This window comes from Paroedura picta, chromosome 9, assembly GCF_049243985.1.
Source record: "Paroedura picta isolate Pp20150507F chromosome 9, Ppicta_v3.0, whole genome shotgun sequence".
Classification (NCBI taxonomy): domain Eukaryota; kingdom Metazoa; phylum Chordata; class Lepidosauria; order Squamata; family Gekkonidae; genus Paroedura; species Paroedura picta.
The window spans coordinates 73,877,710-73,894,207 of NC_135377.1; the positions used below are offsets into that span (position 1 = coordinate 73,877,710).

Consider the following 16,498-nt stretch of genomic DNA (forward strand, 5'->3'; position numbering starts at 1 on the left):
TGTTTAAATCTAAGCCACCAACGGTTCCAGCCCCAGCCCCACTGCTGCCAGGAGGACGGGGGTGGCTCGCCCAATGCAGATCTGTGGCTGCTGAAGGGCTGCAGGGCTGGCTCGACAGGAGGACGAGACCGTATTTCGCCCGCTGAGGGAGACCACGAAGGCCCCCCTGCCTTGGTCACGTTTGTTGGCAGCGTTTAAATGTATAGAGAGGAGTGAAGCATTGGTTCCTTTAAGAACAGAACAGTTTTACGAGGTAAAGAAGAGGAGAGAGCGTCCAAGCCCCCAATCAAGCCAATGAGGACCCAGGAGGAGATGACTGGAAAAAATCAGGACGTTCCTAATGTAACTAATGTTTTGTTTTTGCCTTTTTGCATCTCTATCTGCAGTGCTCCAGTTATCTTTCCCTGGGAGCGCCGCCGCCATCGGATCAGAGGGGGGAGGCTGGGGTGGGGTGGATTTGTGTATTTATAGGAGTTTTTATGTATTAGGGGGTTTCATTGTTATATGTTGTTACCCGCCACAAGCCTCATGGGAGTGGCGGGCTACAAATTTAATAATAATGATAATGATAATGCTGCAAAGTATGCCTCTCCCCTGATGCACACTGCAGATCTCGCCTCCCCCAACAACTTTTGCTAGCATTCACATTCTAGGGAAACTTTAAAGCCCATTTTTCATTGCAATTTGTGACCGGTTCTTGGGGCTCTGGTGCTTGATGCTTCTGGGAGGGAAGGCAGAGAATGGGATCCCTTCTAATAGGTTCCTCCTGGCAACTGGCAGGGGGGGGGAGAGGAAGTTACAAGAAGCAGGAAGGAAGCCCCGGCTGCAATATGGACACTTCCAACATGTATAAGAATTGACAAGCTCACATTGGGACATCTCAGTGATGCTCTAGTATTCTGGAAAAAAACTCTATTGTAAAAATGGCTCCTACCATAGAGGTTATGCCCAAATACCAGAATGACCTCATAAAAAGGGTTCCCAGACTGGCATGTTTTGGCAATTGATGTAGGCAAAGGCCCCTACTTGGCCCCGAGCCAACAATGTCACTCCCAGTCCCTGAGGAAACACCTGTGAAGACAGCCCAGAACACAATTGTGCTACAACCATCTGGTCAGTTTGTGTACAAAGTGTCCCGCTTTGTGCAACAGGTTTGTCAGCCAAAGTGATGCCCACAATATGCCAAAGTGGGGAAGAATTTCCAGTACTGGGCCACCTATCAAAGGAACCTGAATCTTAACATAAATCTTGCAGTACAGACATGCAGAAAGCACAGAACTTGAACTTTTAACATCAACTCGGTACTTTTAACATCAACTCGGAGGTGAATTTGAGAGGACCAAATCCTGTCAATTTGAGAAAGGCAGACAAGATCTTCTCCACAGTTTAAAATAAACAGCTGGACCGCTTTGCTTTGGACCTGCCAATTATACTGTGCTGGGTTAGTTCATCCCCTCACTCCCTCTCTTTTTTTGTTTATTTTTAAGAGTACTAAATTACTACAAGGTCCCTTGTCCATCCACCCCGCCGTCCCTCAGGCCTTCCACTCAGGCCAAAGGAAATTGGGGTTTTGTTTCCAGGACTCAGACTGGCAAATGGTCTTCCAGACGGCACCCTCCCAAGTGCCATCATGGACAGCTTCGTATCCTTATGACTCCATGGATTCAGAATTGTTCAGAACTGCACAGCAAATAATCTTTCTTGCTGACTTTTGGAGAAAGAGATTTCTTAAAAAAACAAACAAACAAACTCCTAAAGTTTCTGGTTATATCATGCTCAGGTCCTTTGTTTCACTATGAAAGGAAACCTGAGTTTTTCAGAAAGGATCCCCCCCCCCCCCAGTTAGGAGCAGCAAAGATCTCTAAGACCAGGTCTTCACACAAAAGTCTTGAGCTGAGTTGCCCCCCTCTCTAAAGCCACTCCGCTTAATGCACTCAGAAGGAAGTTAGCTCTATTCTGGATTGCATTGAAAACATCATCTTTTATTGCAAGCTATAAACATTCTGGTTTAACTGTTACACCCAGCAAGATTCTGAATGTCTTTAATCCTTTCTGTTTTGGCTTTTAACATTCAGTCTTCTACAGTGTGGTTCTTCATGATTTCCATTCTAATGAATTACAGTTTTATTGCTGACTAGAAAATAAGCCCGCTGCACTCCAAATACAGCGGGCGCTAGCGGGGCTCGGGAGTTTGGCAGGGCGGCTCTCCGGCTGTGCTGGGCCAGGGGCCGGACCAGGGGCCGGGCAGGGGGTGGCGTGTGAGCTAGTGCCGGCTCGCCCTGGCCCCCCCCCTGCGGCGCAGCCTAACTGGGCCTGTGGGGTCGAGGGAGTAAATGTAGGCGGTGGAGCTGGAGGAGAGGCCGCTGTTGATGGGCCAGTTCTTTGGCGGCCGGCGGGGCCAGCGTCGTGGTGGGCGGGCCGGGGGGCGAGGTGTTCTGTTGACGGCCACCACCGCTGGCCCAGCCTTGACACGCAGCGAGGCGGTGACCTGCCCTCTCAAAGGCGAGGCAGGTAATGGCAGCGGGCGGCTGCATGTGGCTGAACTCGGAGAGGGGCGGATTGGGAGGCACTTGGCGCCTCCCGATTCGTCAGTCCGGCGGCAAGGGACCAATTGTGAGCCGCGCTGTGCACGCTTCGCAATTGGTCCCTTGCCGCCGGACTGACAATCGGAGGGCCCAATTGGCAGGCGCGATTGTCAGTCTGGGGGAAAGGGCCTATCGGCACCCTTCCTCATCCCAGACAGGGCCCTCCCTCGGGGTCCTTACTGCTTTATTTTATCCGCTCTGCAAGGAGCGGTTAAAGATACTGTTCTATGATTAACAGCCGATGTTTTAGTTTAAGTGATGTCTATTTTACTGTTATTTCCATTTCAGAATTTTTGTTTCAAATTGTTTGTATTGTATCCATTGCCTTGTGTGGAGATGGCCTGCCAGCTCCCAGTTGGGAAATACCTGGAGATTTTGGGGATGGAGCTTGTAAAGGGTGGGGTTTGGGGAAGAAAGGGGCATCAGTGGGGTGTAATGCCACAGGATCCACCTTCAAAGTGAGCATCTCCAGCCACCACCTGGAGGTTGGCAACCCTAGGTAAAATGGGTCCAAATGGCTCTTTAAATAATGACTGGTTACAGGAGGGCAAAATGGGAAGTCGTGGGCTTTCCAGGCACGATGGGGATGGTTCCGAGCAGACCTCCGGCTGTGCTGCAGAGCCCCTCTCCTCTTCCCTCCCTTCCTAGATGGCATCAGAAGCAACTTCTAGCAAAATGCCATTGCAGAAATATTTGTGTCTGTGTAAAAACATGACTTGAGGGGAAGACCCATCTCATTCGTTATTTTTGAAAATGCTTCAAGGCAAAAATGCATTTATAAACAATTTGGGGGGATTCTTAACAAGCTTTTTTCCAAGAGTTCTACCTTGTCTTGAAAATCAGGGAGACAAAAATGTCACCGTACTTAGGAGGTTAACTGGACAACCGTAGGCAACTGTGTAAGAATTTACAGGTTTGAGAATGGCCATGAGCAAAGCCTTCTTGCTTCATTTCTTACGAGGCTTCGCTAGATTAGCATCCTCCCGTTTCCCCAGTTGGACATTTACTGCACAGCCGCTGTTGTGCCGGCCACCAGCCAGCGTTTCCCCACCTCTTCCTGCTTGCGTATGGGGGGGGGGGCGGATGTGGAAGCATGAAGCGCGGAGCACCCCGTCTGTGAGAGCCAGGGCAGCCAGGTGCCACCATGCTGCAGGGTGGTGGGGGCCTGTTTTTAAAAATTCTTAAGAACATGGTATTGTGGCCCACTATTTGCTGGCAGGGGATCATGGGAATTGTAGTCCATGAACATCTGGAGGACCACAGGTTGAGGATCCCTGCACTACAATACCATGTTCTTAAAAATTTTTTTAAATCTCCCAGGCAGTTCCACGGCAGGACACCATAGTCAGGGGAGGAGCTGAGCCAGGATGGTCTGCCCCACATAGGCCCCATTGCCCTCTGGGACCCAAAAGGTCCCTTGCCCCAGGCAAATGAAGTCAGGATACACCTGGGATGTCCCTAGCCCGGCGTTGAGTAGAACAGGGAATCTGCCCTGCCACCAGATGAGCGGCATGCTGGGGCAAATTCCCAGTGCGGAAACAGTCCTGGCATGGTGTGACCAAAGCAATAAGCTTCAGAGTACCCTTGTTGGCATAAAATTGCAAAGCATGAAACAAAAATTTCAAACAGTTCCAGATGTAAAATCTATCCTAAAAGATTTTCATTTAAAATTGCCAGTAAAAACTTCGCTACTTTTATAATAGTTGCTGAGTTCCTCACATTTAGTATCATTTTAATTCAATATTTCTCATTAACAGCTGAATTTCAATTTCTTCAGATAATTAGCTAATGGGCGACGAAATACTTCAAACCTAGGACACACCAGAAGTATATGGTGCAACGTGTCAGGGACACTACATCCATGTAAACAGTCTCTCTCCTGAGGAGGAATCTTCAAAAATCTACCTCGGGTGACATTTGAGGGAAAGATGTTTAAGCGAGCTACTAGAAATGCTCTTCTTAAGTGGTGTGGCTCCAAAAGTTAAGGGAATATCCCAGAAGCGGGGAGAACATACTCTGTTGTTACAGGAGCCCAGAACCTGGGTATCCTGATCTTCTAGTCTCTGTGATATTAGTTTTAGTGTCGTCCTTTCATCTTGCATGCTAAGGGTTGAGATGTCCAGACCCATAATTTGAAGTTTCTTTGACATTTTCCCCCAGGCAAGAATCGCTAGGCATGGTGAGCATTTGGATGGGAGACCACGAAGGGAGTCCAGGGCCGCTGCACAGAGGCAGGCAAGGGCAGACCACCTCTGAACGTCTCTTTCCTTGGAGTCAGCTGGGATTTGGAGGCACTTCCCCCTGCCATTAGGGCTGCGTCATTAAGAACACCGGCTTCCCTGCAGAGCTAAGAATACGCTGTTAACTTGCCAATTAGGCTTGAAGTGACAGGTCAACAACTCATTTGAGAAACTGATCAGTTTTGAAATCTGAATAAGTAGAAGACAAATGGTAATGAAAAACTGTTTAAAAACTGTATATAGATGCATATAAAAGTATTACAATACAGAAGCAAAATGAGAACAAGTTTTGAATACAAAGATATAAGGAAGTGGATTTCGGGGGGAAACTTTTGTTCTTTATTGTGAAATATATAATAGGCTTCCTATTGAGCGAAAGGGATTGCATAGTTCAGTGAAGCTATGAGCTATGCCGTGCAGGGCCACCCAAGACGGACCGGTCATAGCTGAGAGCTCTGACAAAAGGTGATCCACTGGAAAAGGAAATGGCAAACCACTCCAGTATCTTTGCCATGAAAACTCTATGGACAGTTCCAAAAGGCAAAACGTTATGACGCCGGAAGATGAGCCCCTCAGGTCGGAAGGTGTCCAATATGCTACTGGGGATGAGCAGATGGCCAGTACGAGTAGCGCCAGAATGAATGAAGCGACTGGGCCAAAGCCGAAAGGACGCTCAGCTGTGGAAGTAACTGGTGGCGAAAAGACAGTCAGACGCTGTAAAGATTTTTATTCCATAGGAACCTGGAACGTCAGATCCATGAATCAAGGCAAGCTGGACGTGGTTAAACAAGAAATGACAAGACTGAACATCGACATTTTAGGAATCAGTGAACTAAAATGGACAGGAATGGGTGAATTTACTTCAGAGGACCATCAGGTATACTACTGTGGGCAAGAATCTCACAGAAGAAATGGAGTAGCCTTCATAATCAATAAGAGAGTAGGAAAAGCAGTCTTGGGATACAATCCCCAAAATGACAGAATGATCTCAGTTCGAATCCAAGGCAAACCATTCAACATGACAGTGATCCAGGTCTATGCCCCAACCACTGCTGCAGAAGAGGATGAAGTTGACCAGTTCTATGAAGCCCTACAACACCTTCTAGAAGCAACGCCAAAAAATGATGTGCTTATCATCATGGGGGATTGGAATGCTAAAGTAGGAAGCCAAAAGATAACTGGGATAACAGGCAAGTCTGGCCTTGGAGTACAAAATGAAGCAGGGCAAAGGCTGGTAGAATTTTTTCAAGAGAATACAAAGGTCATAGCAAACACTCTTTTCCAACAACCCAAGAGACGACTCTACACATGGACATCACCAGACGGTCAACACAGAAATCAGATTGACTATGTGCTCTGCAGCCAAAGATGGAGAAGTTCTATACAGTCAGTAAAAACAAGACCAGGAGCTGATTGTGGTTCAGATCATCAGTTTCTTGTTGCAAAATTTAGGCTTAAATTGAAGAATGTAGGGAAAAGCACTAGGCCACTCAGGTATGAACTAAATATCCCCGACGAATATACAGTAGAGGTGACAAATAGATTTAAGGAATTAGATCTGATAGACAGAGTGCCTGAAGAACTATGGACAGAGGTTCGCAACATTGTACAAGTGGTAGCAACTAAAACCATCCCAAAGAAAAATGCAAGAAATCAAAATGGCTGTCAGAGGAAGCTTTACAAATAGCTAAGGAGAGAAGGGAAGTGAAAGGCAAGGGAGAAAGAGAAAGATACACCCAATTGAATGCAGAATTCCAGAGAAAAGCTAGAAGAGATATGAATGCCTTCTTAAATGAACAGTGCAAACAAATAGAAGAAAACAATAGAATGGGGAGGACCAGAGATCTTTTCAAGAAAATTGGAGATATGAAGAGAACGTTTCATGTAAAGATGGGTATGATAAGGGACCAAAATGGTAGGGACCTCACAGAAGCAGAAGAGATTTTAAAAAGTGGCAAAATTATACAGAAGAACTATACAAGAGCAAGCTTAACATCCCTGATAACCACAATGGGATAGTTACTGACCTGGAGCCAGACATCATGGAATGTGAAGTCAAATGGGCCTTAGGAAGTCTGAGCAATAATAAAGCTAGTGGTGGTGACAGCATTCAAGTTGAACTATTCAAAATCTTAAAAGACGATGCAGTAAAAGTGCTACATTCAATATGCCAGCAAATTTGGAAAACTCAAAAATGGCCACAGGATTGGAAAAGGTCAGTTTACATTCCAATCCCAAAGAAGGGCAATGCCAAAGAATGTTCAAACTACCGTACCATTGCACTCATTTCTCGCAAAGTTATGCACAAAATCCTACAAGCTAGGCTCCATCAATATGTGGACCGAGAACTTCCAGAAGTACAGGCAGAATTTCGAAGAGGCAGAGGAACTAAAGATCAAATTGCCAACATACGCTGGATCATGTGCCAGCTCGCACTTCTGGCAAGGAGCAGCCCTTTTTAATCCTCCCAGCAATCACCCAGCAATCACCTCACTCAGCAGCACAATAGCCTCACCTGGTCAGCAGCAACACTCCCCAAGAAAGACAGAAAGGTGTCGGCTAGATAGCCATCTGATGGAGAGGCTGATTCTGTGAAGGCAAAGGGGTGGCAGGTTACAGTAGATGAGCAATTTGGATGTGAGTGTCCTGCATAGTGCAGGGGGTTGGACTGGATGACCCATGAGGTACCTTCCAACTCTATTATTCTATGATTCTATGATTCTATGATCCAGAAGAAGTTCCTGACAGAACGTTTACGCACTGGGAACTTCACTGCCCCAGCTCCCATGCAGGAACACAAACTGGGGTTGATGAGGCACACGGGGCCAAATGCTCCCCCCGTGTGGGTGCAGGAAGAGGTGAGTCAACCTGCCATGACTAACACTCCAGCCTGTAGCCCAGCATGAAACCTCCAGTGTGTAAATGGTCTTAGAGAGATTCCTCACTGGCTTCCTTGGGAGGTGGTGAGTTCTCCTTCTTTTAAAGTAAGCAGAAGCTAGATATTCATCTGACAGAAATGCTGATTTTAGTAGTTGTGAATTCCTGCACTATGCAGGGAGTTGGACTAGATGTCCCTGGAAATCCCGTCCAACTCTTTGCTTCTATGATTGTAAGAGGGAAACATGGTAAGGGATCCAAGAAGCCTAATTGGATGAAAAGTGAACTTCAGGAGGAGCTAAGGATGAAAAAGCAATTATTCAAGAAACAGAGGGAAGGACAGACCTCTAAAGAGTCAGGTCACGAGGCATTGTAGGTCAGCCAACAGAGAGGCCAAAGCTGGGAGTGAGCTGAGTCTGGCCAGGGAAGCCCACTAGAACAAGAAAAGCTTCTTCAGATATGGGTGGAGCAAATGCCAGGCAAATGAGGCAAGGGGCCTGCTATTGAGTGGAGATGGAGATACTCTGACAGAGGAAAGTATAAGGAATCCCTTTGGTGGGGGGGGGGGTGAGGAGTAGGATTCTGCTTGGACTACATAGGCCAAGGGGGAGACCAAAGATGGCTCTCCTGGCTGCAATGTGGCGGTGAGTAGCAGAAAGAGAGCGTCAGTATTCAGCTCTCTGGGCAACAAGGAGAATGCAGGCAAACCAAGTTTAAGAGGAAAATGTTCATTAAAAGAAAGGCAAATACTCTTGCAGCCAAAACAATACTAAGCCAGGATATCTACCGATGTTCAGAGATTGCTGATGGTTCTGATTTTACAAGAGATGGCCTTCCCAGCAGGCACTTATACCCAAAACACAAAGGAGAACATGTCCTTCACAACAGAATTCTATGGACAGGCGGGGGCTAGTAAAATGAAATGGCAGAGGTAGCATTTATACAGAACAGCTGGAGTACATTAAACTGTGCCTCTCTCTGGCTGTCTCCCTAGGGTTGAAAAACTTGCCATTTAGCCAGGAAGCCATCCTCTAGTCAGCTACAGACCACCAGAATCCTGGAATATCAAGAATAAGGGACAAAGGATCACAAAGAATATATGGACGGCCTGTAGTGAACCAGCAGTTGGTGCTGGCTCTCCTGCGCATGGTGCGTGCATCAGAGACCACCACCCTTCTGCCTAAGTGAGGCTTTGATCCAAGGCATAACCCCAGACTAGTCCTTGGACGTGACTGTTGTGGGTAAGAGGCCAGAGGTGCTGTGACAGTCATGAAGACACAAGGGTGTCTCTGTGATAGGAGGATGTGGGAAAAGTCCTCTTTTTTCTGGATAGAGAGCATCTGTCACCACCAACAGGGAAAACATAATAGCTCTTTGATGTGTTACCACCTCCTGAATGGACAGTCCATTGTTTGGTGGGCTTGAACCCCTGGACCTGGCTCCCAGATTAGCCAAGGCCCCATAAGTCCATGTGGGAATGGTCTCAAAAGGAGGGCCACCCCTTGGTTTGAGTTTTGTGCATTGGTGGAGCTGCTAGTCTTTTGGGGAGAGCTGTCTCACCTTCGTGTACTGGCAATGAAGCATGAAAGAGGGCAGCGATGATGTTGTTTGCAGGTGTGTGGAGGAGCAGCTAACCAGACATACCTGGATTTTAAGTACCTAGTTAGTAGATTTCCTTTGGTTTATTCAACTTAAATGCAAAATCTTAAAAGAAGATGCAGTAACATGCTACACTCAATATGCCAGCAAATTTGGAAAACTCAGCAGTGGCCACAGGATTGGAAAAGGTCAGTTTTAATAATCATAGGCTTACTTGGGCACTGTGTGAAACCAGGCCTCAGGTAAAGGATGGCTAGCATCAGTGTCAGAATGGAGGCCGCTCCACTAGCTGTCAGTAGAGGGCCCATTAAACTTGGCCCCAGAGTGGGCTAATTCGTTATATTTATTAGTTGAAACTGTAGGTTCATGTGCACTGAAGAAACTTTTAGCTGAATACAGTCTGGCCTGAGTCCCAATGACCGAGGAGACCAAGGACTCCTTCCCCCTAAGTGTAAAATCTTTGTCCATTAAAAGAAAATTCCTTGTTTGTGAAAGGGAGTCCTTGGATCCAACCAACATATTTGTCAACCATCTATCTACAGGACACTTTTACATATGTACAGTACAGTATGTTTATTCGGTCGATTGACCCATATAAATAATGCATCAATACAAACTGCAGTCAATGATAAAAATTAATGATAAAAATAAACAAGGGCCTCCAGACACCCCTTGTAAAAAAATACAAAAGTATTGCTACATAAAAATATTAAGATGATAAAACAATCTTAAAAACAATGTATTGATGGGAACAAATAATATGTTATTGTAGGTAGGGGGGAAGGGTTATAACATGTAAAGAAGAAGGGGGAAGAAACCTCAAGGAAGTTAGCTGCAAGGACAAAGAATCAATACGTCTTCTAGAACGGTCCATTAACCCAAGTGATAAGATGGCTTATCCATTACTCTCGTTCAGACATTCTTTTTGATCTAATTCTAGTAGAGATGTAAAGGAATTTTGCTATCATGTTAGAAATAAGTGGGTCTTTATTCCTTAGCAAAAATTTAACTAGAGTGTCGCTATTATGTAATGATAAAGATGAATGTCTAGTGTAGTGGGATAGTAAAGGTAGGATTAGATATTTTCGGATGGTTTCATAAAAAGGACAATATAATAAGATATGTGAAATTGTCTCAGGCCAGGCGTTATCACAGGGGCATACACTTAGCTCCAGCGGACGATTGAGAAACCTGCCCTCGAGGGAGGCTGAGGGGGATGAGTTAAAACGTGCTCCCAACAGTACTTTACTATTGATTTTTTTATGAGATACGGAGCTGGAGTATTGTAAGTTCATGTGATGTCTGTCTGACTGCAGACTTATGCTTGGTTGAGATGAGATGTGAAAGCCTGGGGGGAAAACTGGAAACATTCAGAAAATTTCCAAACATTTTCAATCATAGAACTATAGAGGTGGAAGGGACAATACAGGCCATTGAGTCCAACCACCCTGCTCAGTGCAGGATCAGGCAAAAGCTTCCCCACTATCTGTCCAACCATTGCTTGAAGAAGAGGAGCTCAGTGCATCCTTTGTTGGACTAGAGTTAACTTCCATTAAAGTGACTAGAGTTAACTTCCATTAAAGCTTTCTTTTTACAGAAGTTTTGTTGTGAGTTCTTTTAGCACGACACTCCAAGTTTGTTTGTTATGTTACTGTTCTCCAGTTATGACTGTTTCACTATTGTTCAATTTGTCATGTTATCTATACTGTTTTTTAATCTCTTCCTGGAGTTCCATGTAAACCACCCTGAGCCTCAGGGGAGGGCAGTATATAACTAACTAACTAACTAACTAATTTAAATAAATAAATAAATAAATAAATAAATAAATATTCTTAACTTACTAGTTTCAAATCCCATTTAAAAAAGGGAGTAGCAGGTAGGAGGACTCCTGCAGATAGTGGAGTTCCAGGAGTTCCATGTAAACCGCCCTGAGCCTCAGGGGAGGGCAATATATAACTAACTAACTAACTAACTAACTAACTAACTAACTAACTAACTAACTAACTAAAATAAATAAATAAATAAATAAATAAATAAATAAATAAATAAATATTCTTAACTTACTAGCTTCAAAGCCCATTTAAAAAAGGGAGTAGCAGGTAGGAGGACTCATGCAGATAATGGCGCCCCTAACAAGTATGTGCAGGAGGCGGAAGTGCCTCGGGGGCTGCAGGACTTGGGGGGCGACCCTTTGCCGAGGGCAAGAGGTGTCTGGAGGCCCCTTCCCCCCTCCCTCCCATCCAGAAGTCAAGGGTGTCCTCCCTCCTTCCTCTCGTTCCCCCCGCTCCCCTTGTGCCTGGCTGGTTCACCTTCATGGAGAAGGCAAACTGCTAGGTCTTGGGCAAGGAGCATAGGGCCCAGCGGTGCGGTCGGGCGTAACTGGCGATGGTGCCCGAGATCCAAGGGCGGTCTGTTGTGTGCAGGGAGAACAGTGCAAACAAATAGAAGAAAATAATAGAATGGGGAGGGCCAGAGTTCTGTTCAAGAAAATTGGAGATATGAAGAAAACATTTCATGCAATGATTGGTATGATAAGGGACCAAAATGGTAGGGACCTCACAGAAGAAGAGATTTAAAAAAGGTGGCAAAATTATACAGAAGAACTATACAAGAACGAGCTTAACATCCCTGATAATCACAATGGGGTAGTTACTGACCTGGAGCCAGATTCTGGAATGTGAAGTCAAATGGGCCTTAGGAAGTCTGAGCAACAATAAAGCTGGTGGCGGTGACAGCATTCCAGTTGAACTATTTAAAATCTTAAAAGACGATGCAGTAAAAGTGCTACACTCAATATGCCAGCAAATTTGGAAAACTCAACAATGGCCACAGGATTGGAAAAGGTCAGTTTACATTCCAATCCCAAAGAAGGGCAATGCCAAAGAATGTTCAAACTACCGCACCATTGCACTCATTTCTCATGCTAGCAAAGTTATGCTCAAAATCCTATAAGCTAGGCGCCAGCAATATGTGGACCGAGAACTTCCAACGGTACAGGCAGGATTTCGAAGAGTTGGAGGAACTAGAGATCAAATTGCCAACATACGCTGGATCATGGAGAAAGCTAGGGAGTTCCAGAAGAACATCTGCTTCATTGACTATGCTAAAGCCTTTGATTGTGTGGAGCACAACAAATTGTGGCAAGTTCTTACCAGAGCATCTTATCTGTCTCTTGAGAAATTTATATGCATGTCAAGAAGCAACAGTGAGAACCAGGCATGGAATCACTGATTGGTTCAAAATTGAGAAAGGAGTTCGGCAAGGCTGTATACTGTTGCCTTGCCTATTTAACTTGTATGTGGAGCACATCATGAGAAAGGCGGGGTTAGATGAGTCACAAATTGGGATCAAGATGGCAGGGAGAAATATCAACAACCTCAGATATGCAGATGATACCATGCTAATGGCAGAAAGTAAAGAGGAACTAAAGAGCCTGTTGATGCAGGTGAAGGAGGAGAGTGCAAAAGTTGGCTTGAAACTCAACATCAAGAAAACAAAGATCATGGCATCCGGCCCTCTCAATACCTGGCAAATAGATGGGGAAGAAATGGAGGTAGTGACAGATTTTATTTTCCTGGGTTCCAAGATCACTGCAGATGGGGACTGCAGCAAAGAAATTAAAAGATGCTTGCTCCTGGGGAGGAAATCGATGGCAAATCTAGACGGCATCCTAAAAAGAATCATAGAATCCTAGAGTTGGAAGGGGCCATACAAGCCATCTAGTCCAACCCCCTGCTCTACGCAGGATCAGCCCAAAACATCCTAAAGCATCCAAGAAAAGTGTGTATCCAACCTTTGCTTGAAGACTGCCAGTGAGGGGGAGCTCACCACCTCCTTAGGCAGCCTATTCCACTGCTGAACTACTCTGACTGTGAAATTTTTTTTCCTGATATCTAGCCTATATCGTTGTACTTGTAGTTTAAACTCATTACCCTAAAAAGCAGAGACATTACCCTGCCAACAAATGTGCGTTTAGTCAAGGCTATGGTCTTCCCAATTGCAATGTATGGCTGCGAAAGTTGGACCATAAGGAAGGCCGAGCGTCAAAGAATTTGAACTCTGGTGCTGGATAAGACTCTTGCGAGTCCCTTGGACTGCAAGGTGAACAAACTGGTCAGTCCTAGAGGAGATCAGCCCTGACTGCTCCTTAGAAGGCCAGATCCTGAAGATGAAACTCAAATACTTTGGCCACCTCATGAGAAGGAAGGACTCCCTGGAGAAGAGCCTAATGCTGGGAGCGACTCAGGGCAAAAGAAGAAGGGGATGACAGAGAATGAGGTGGCTGGATGGAGTCACTGAAGCAGTCGGTGCAAACTTAAAAGGACTCTGGGGAATGGCAGAGGACAGGAGGGCCTGGAGGATCACTGTCCAGGGGGTCACGACACGACTTCACACCTAACAACAACCACTTGATGCATGGAGATTTGCTCCCGGGGTACCCGGTGTGTGTGCCTTGCAGAAGCAAAGAGGCTGAAGGGGGGGGGCGGGGGCCCAGCCATCGGCCTTGGCCACTCAGTCGGCCGCCCAAGGAGGTCCGGGGCCAGCCCTAAGAAGGGGGGGAGGGGGGGGTGGCTGCGTTCCCCGCTCGGGGCCAGCCCTCCTTCCGGGCTTCTTGGCCACAACAGAGTCTTCAGCCCGGCACCGAGGACAGGGCAGGTTCGGAGCGGACGGGAGGGAGGGAGGGAGGGGGGCTGCCAGGGAAGGCTCCGCGGGGCGGGGGCGGGGGAGTGCCCGCGGGGCTGGCGGTCGCTATGCCGGAGCAGCAGCAGCAGGAGCCGCCGGGGCCGCGGTCGGGGGCAGCGTCGGGGTCTCGCGGGGGGGGGGGGGGGCGTCTGCAGCGCGTGTCTGCCCCTGGCCCTGAGCGCAGAAGCGTCGAGAGGGAGAGCCCGAGCCAAGCGTCGCCCTGCCTCCCGGGGCTCCGAGGCCCCCCAGCTCTCCCGCTCCCGCACGCTGGCCTGCACCCCCGCCGGACCCCGGAGCCTACCTCGCAGGGAGGGGGCAGCGGCGGCCCCGCGGGCCCGCCCTGTGCTCGGCCTCCGGCGGACACATTCCCCCCCCCCCCCGGCCCGGCCCGGCCCGGCCCGGCCCGCCTCGCCTCGCCTCGCCTCGCCTGCCAGCCGCGCCCGCCGCCAGGACGCTCCTCCCGGCCAGCCCCGACGCCGCCCTCACTCACTCAGTCACTCACTCAGTCACTCACTCACCGTCGCCCTCGCTGCCGGACTGCTTGCCGTGGTGCGCGCCCATCCTGGCCGCCGCATGCCCCGCGCCCGCCGCGCCCCGCCGCGCCCCGCCGCGCTCCGCTGGACAGCCGGGCGGGCGGGCGGGAGACAAAGCACGAGCCCCCTGCGCCGGGGGAGGGGCCGGGCGGCGACCGCTGCCTTCGCCGGGCAAGTGGGGCGCGGGGCCGCCGCAGCCACTCCGCCGCCCGCCCTCCCGGCCTCCCGGCCCCGCGCTCGCTGCCCGCCCGCCAGCCCCGCCCCTGCCCCAGGCGCCGCCCCCAAGCGGAGAGCCCCTCCCCGGCCCATCTCCCCCAGCCTCCCGCCCCCGCCGGGCTTTGCCGGCCAGCTCAGCGGAGCCGTCCAGTCCCGCCGCAGCCTCCCCCGCGCTCCTCCGCAGGGCGCTCCGCTTCGCCCGGGCCGGCCGGCCAGCCAGCCAGCCAGCCAGGGGACGCGGCGGCTCCTCAGCGGGGCGGAGAGGCCGAGGGCCGCCCAAGGGCCCGGGCCCTTCTTCCTCACAATCCGAGTCGCCTGGCCGAGGGCAGCCGCCACGCAACGGCCGCAGCTGAGCTGAGCTTCCCCTGAGCCGGACTTCGCGAACTTTAGCATGTGGGGCACCGGCAGCTACTGAGCTACGAAGGGGACGAATCCCCGACACGGCTAGCAATTCTGCCCCCCCCCCCCCCCCCGCGGGCTGGCCCAATCCCACAGTAACAGATCTGAACTGAGGCACACTCAAATCAAACGTCCTTCTGGAAATGCACAAACATGAACATGAATTTGTCAAAATCAAGGCCAGAAGGAATCTCTCAACAGTTTAAAATCATCTTCCCTTCCTCTCCCCACAACTGACACCCTGTGTTGAGAGAACTCTTACAGAACTGCTCTGCGGGAACAGCTCTAACAGGACCATGGCTAGTCCACAGTCACCCAGCTGGCAGTATGTGGAAGAGGAACAGGGAATCAAACCCAGATCTCGAGATTAGATGGCAAAGCTCTTAACCACTATGTCAAGAAGGCTCCAGGAGTATGAAATAAATAGCAAAGCTATTAATTGGAGTTTTTTGTATAGAATAGTGGATTCAATAAAGTCATTTGTGTGCCAAAACATCAGCTTTATTGATGGTGCACAGCTGAACTAAACAGCACCGGAACTTACATAATGTTCAAAGGTTCCCGCCAAAGACTGTGATTGACCCTAAGGGGAGCCTCCTGATTGGATAACTACAACAACCGGAAGCAGGCTGAATTCTGCCTGCCTGCCAATACGGATCATGCATCCCCCATGCTGGCTTCAGGATCCCCATTCCTGCTCTCTGCCAACTCACATAGACAACACATTGAATTTGTCATTGTGAAACATAACAAAAGTGCCAGTCTTCCTTTTGTATATATACCATCTATTCAAGAAGCAAATAAGAGAGTGACCCATGTTTTATGGTCCTTATTTTATGGTTCTCATGCTGTGAAAATAAGCAAGGGGAAAACAGTGTGGTGGTTGGTGTCTGCTACCGACCACCTGACCAACGAGAGGATGTGGATGCTGCACTTTGTGAGCAGCTAGAGAAAATATCCAAGCAGCAGGACCTTGTCATCATGGGTGACTTCAATTTCCCAGATGTGTGCTGGGAAACAATCTCTGCGAAGCGTCCTCAGTCATGCAAGTTTCTGACCTGCCTGGCTGACAATTTCATTTATCAAATGGTAGATGAACCCACAAGAGGTTCAGCCATACTGGACTTAATACTGACCAACAGGCAAGAGTTGGTGTATGAGGTGAAGGAGGTGGGGACCCTAGGGGGAAGTGACCATGTCCTCATAGAATTCCTTTTGAGATGGGGAGCCAAGGAAGCTTGTAGCCAGACACGGATGTTGGATTTTCGTAGGGCAAACTTTAATAAACTCAGAGACATGATGAGTGTCATACCATGGACGAGAATGCTGGAAGGGAAGGGAGCATGTGAAGGGTGGGCGCTACTCA

At 48.5% G+C, this 16,498-nt stretch overlaps 1 protein-coding gene across 8 annotated transcripts in view; it reads right to left on the reverse strand.

The window, feature by feature from the left end:
• The window catches only part of FBXL7 (F-box and leucine rich repeat protein 7), a 195,659-nt gene extending 180,909 nt beyond the window's left edge, over positions 1-14,750 (reverse strand). For 3 of the 8 annotated variants that reach the window (XM_077353325.1, XM_077353327.1, XM_077353326.1), the window contains exons 1-2: positions 14,503-14,750; positions 7,341-7,414 (exon numbers count right to left, since the gene is read on the reverse strand). Coding sequence is in view for 1 of the 8 variants with exons in the window: in XM_077353323.1 (XP_077209438.1) it covers positions 14,503-14,545 (43 nt within the window). In the remaining 7 variants the exon portion in view is untranslated. Of the gene's footprint in view, positions 1-7,340; positions 7,415-14,285; positions 14,306-14,502 lie in introns of those variants that run through there. The other 5 variants (XM_077353324.1, XM_077353323.1, XM_077353328.1 and 2 more) reach the window with 5 other exon arrangements.
• Between the last annotated feature and the right edge of the window lie 1,748 nt (positions 14,751-16,498).